The sequence below is a fragment of the Myotis lucifugus genome, unplaced genomic scaffold, assembly GCF_000147115.1.
Source record: "Myotis lucifugus unplaced genomic scaffold, Myoluc2.0 scaffold_260, whole genome shotgun sequence".
NCBI classification, from domain to species: domain Eukaryota; kingdom Metazoa; phylum Chordata; class Mammalia; order Chiroptera; family Vespertilionidae; genus Myotis; species Myotis lucifugus.
Genome location: NW_005871308.1, coordinates 1,287,006 through 1,288,081, shown reverse-complemented (window position 1 = coordinate 1,288,081; position 1,076 = coordinate 1,287,006). Strand labels below are relative to the sequence as shown.

Genomic DNA, 1,076 nt, shown 5'->3' with positions numbered 1-1,076 from the left:
GCCCCCAGGTTGCAGAACCAAGACGCGCACCACCTCCTTTTCCCAGCTGCAGGGCTGTTGGCCAGGGTCCGTGATTTTCGTGCGCCCGAGGGCTTGGGACACTTGAGAAAGTTGGCTCTCGAAGCGCGCCTTTGACCCCCCACCTCGATGGACGTGCGCTTTCTTTGCGCTTGCGGCCCTGCGCCGCGATCTTGTCCAGGTTGGTGGGGCTGCCGCTGGACGAGTCGGTCTCCCTCCAGCCACTTGTTGAGCAGCGGCTTGAGCTTGCACATGTTCTTGAAGCTCAGCTGCAGGGCCTCGAAGCGGCAGATGGTGGTCTGTGAGAACACGTTACCGTACAGCGTGCCCAGCGCCAGCCCCACGTCGGCCTGCGTGAAGCCCAGCTTGATGCGCCGCTGCTTGAACTGCTTGGCGAACTGCTCCAGGTCGTCGGAGCTGGGCGCGTCCTCGTCCGAGTGCTCGCCCACCGACGAGCCGCCGCCTCCCGCGCCCGGGTGCAGGTGCGCCGCCGCCGCCGCGTGCAGGCCTCCGGCGTGTGCATGTCCGTGTGCGTGTCCGTGGGCACCCAGGTGCGGTGGAGGCGACGGCTCCAGCTGCGCCTCGTGGCCGTCCTCATGCAGCGCGTGGTGCAGGCCCGGTCCCGCGCCACCGCCGCCCGCCGCCAGCATCCCGGCCAGGCCGCTGCCGCCGCCCCCCGGGTAGGCCGCTTGAGCGTACAGCCCGAGCGGCTGAGGCTGGTGGCCCCCGCCGGCCCCTGGCGACGGCGACATAGCCGGGCCCAAGTGGTGCGCCGTGCCGCCCTGAGCCCATGCCGCGCCCGCGTGGGCCGCCCCCTGGTGCACCAGGCGTGCGTGGAAACCGCCGCCGCCACCGTCGTCGGCTCGACCGGTGCCGCCGCCGCCTGCCTTGCCGTGTTCCAGGTGCGGACCGCCAGCCCAGTCGCCGCCGCCGCCTCCTCCCGTCGGTAGCCACTGGGGGTGCGCTAGGCCCACGGGGTGGCCCGCGCCCGCGCCCAGCCACTCGTGGTGCATCAGCTTCTGCACTTCGCGGTACGCGGCCCCCGCGTGCAGCCGCTC

The 1,076-nt window shown here is 72.1% G+C and overlaps 1 protein-coding gene across 1 annotated transcript in view; it reads right to left on the bottom strand.

The window, feature by feature from the left end:
- The window catches only part of POU3F1 (POU class 3 homeobox 1), a 4,593-nt gene that overhangs the window by 3,045 nt on the left and 472 nt on the right, over positions 1-1,076 (bottom strand). Inside the window, 3 exon segments of the mRNA XM_023762766.1 lie at positions 31-161; positions 164-232; positions 234-1,073. Of these exon segments, the coding sequence (XP_023618534.1) occupies positions 31-161; positions 164-232; positions 234-1,073 (1,040 nt within the window).